Below are 855 nucleotides of genomic sequence, written 5' to 3' on the forward strand. Positions count from 1 at the left end.
CGGTGGAAGGTGGGGACGATGGAGGAGTGGACGTAGCAGCCATAGAGGCACTGGGGGGACAGCACGGATTGGGGGATCCTGCCACCTCAAAGAGAACCCTAAAGCAGCCTTTGGGAGGGTCCCCACATCCTGTGGGGGCCTCATATCCAAGTATGGGGGACCCCAGACTTCCAGCTGCCTGGCTGGAAGAGTCTGACACCCTCAAATTGCCCCCCTAGGGATCCCCATCACCCCCAAACCACCCACTGGGGCTCCTGACATCCCCAAACCACCAACTAGGGAGCTCCCAGCATCCCTAGACTTGCAGCTGGGGATCCTGGACCACCTAAACCACCCACAGGGGGTCCCTGGCACACCAAAACTGTCCCTTGAGGGGACTCAGCACCCCCTGAGCCCCCTCTTGGATGTCCTGACACCCTCAAGCCCCTCCCTGTGCATTCCCAGCCACCCCCTCCCAGCTCCCCATACCTGAACCAGGAGCAGTTTTACAGAATGGCGTTCTTTTTTTGGGGCACCAGGTGCTTCTTTTGGGGAGGGGAGGGCTCTGTTTTGGGGCCCCCCCGCCTCCTACCTCCACCCCCTGCACCTTCAGCTTCATGTGGTCCTCACGTGTCGTCTTCCCATCCTTGCGTTTTTTCCAGCAATACCCGTCCTTGCGGTACTTGACCTTCTTCCGGTTGTACAGGATCACTGACCCATTCTGCGGCCTGGACACGAGGTCAGGGGGGCCCCCTGGGAGCCCCCAGGGCACCCCCAGGCCCCCAGGGCATCCCAAGGGCCCTCCCACCTGGTTTTTGGGGAGCACGAGAGCCACTCGTCATGTTTCTCGAAGGTGATGAGGTACGAGGCGATTTC

At 60.9% G+C, this 855-nt stretch overlaps 1 protein-coding gene across 1 annotated transcript in view; it reads right to left on the minus strand.

Moving 5' to 3' along the window:
- Positions 1 to 855, minus strand: part of CAMTA2 (calmodulin binding transcription activator 2) — an 8,036-nt gene that overhangs the window by 6,609 nt on the left and 572 nt on the right. Inside the window, exons 3-5 of the mRNA XM_017742368.1 lie at positions 788 to 855; positions 572 to 707; positions 3 to 50 (exon numbers count right to left, since the gene is read on the minus strand). Of these exons, the coding sequence (XP_017597857.1) occupies positions 3 to 50; positions 572 to 707; positions 788 to 855 (252 nt within the window). The remainder of the gene's footprint in view (positions 1 to 2; positions 51 to 571; positions 708 to 787) is intronic.

This window comes from Corvus brachyrhynchos, unplaced genomic scaffold, assembly GCF_000691975.1.
Source record: "Corvus brachyrhynchos isolate BGI_N302 unplaced genomic scaffold, ASM69197v1 scaffold348, whole genome shotgun sequence".
Lineage (NCBI taxonomy): Eukaryota > Metazoa > Chordata > Aves > Passeriformes > Corvidae > Corvus > Corvus brachyrhynchos.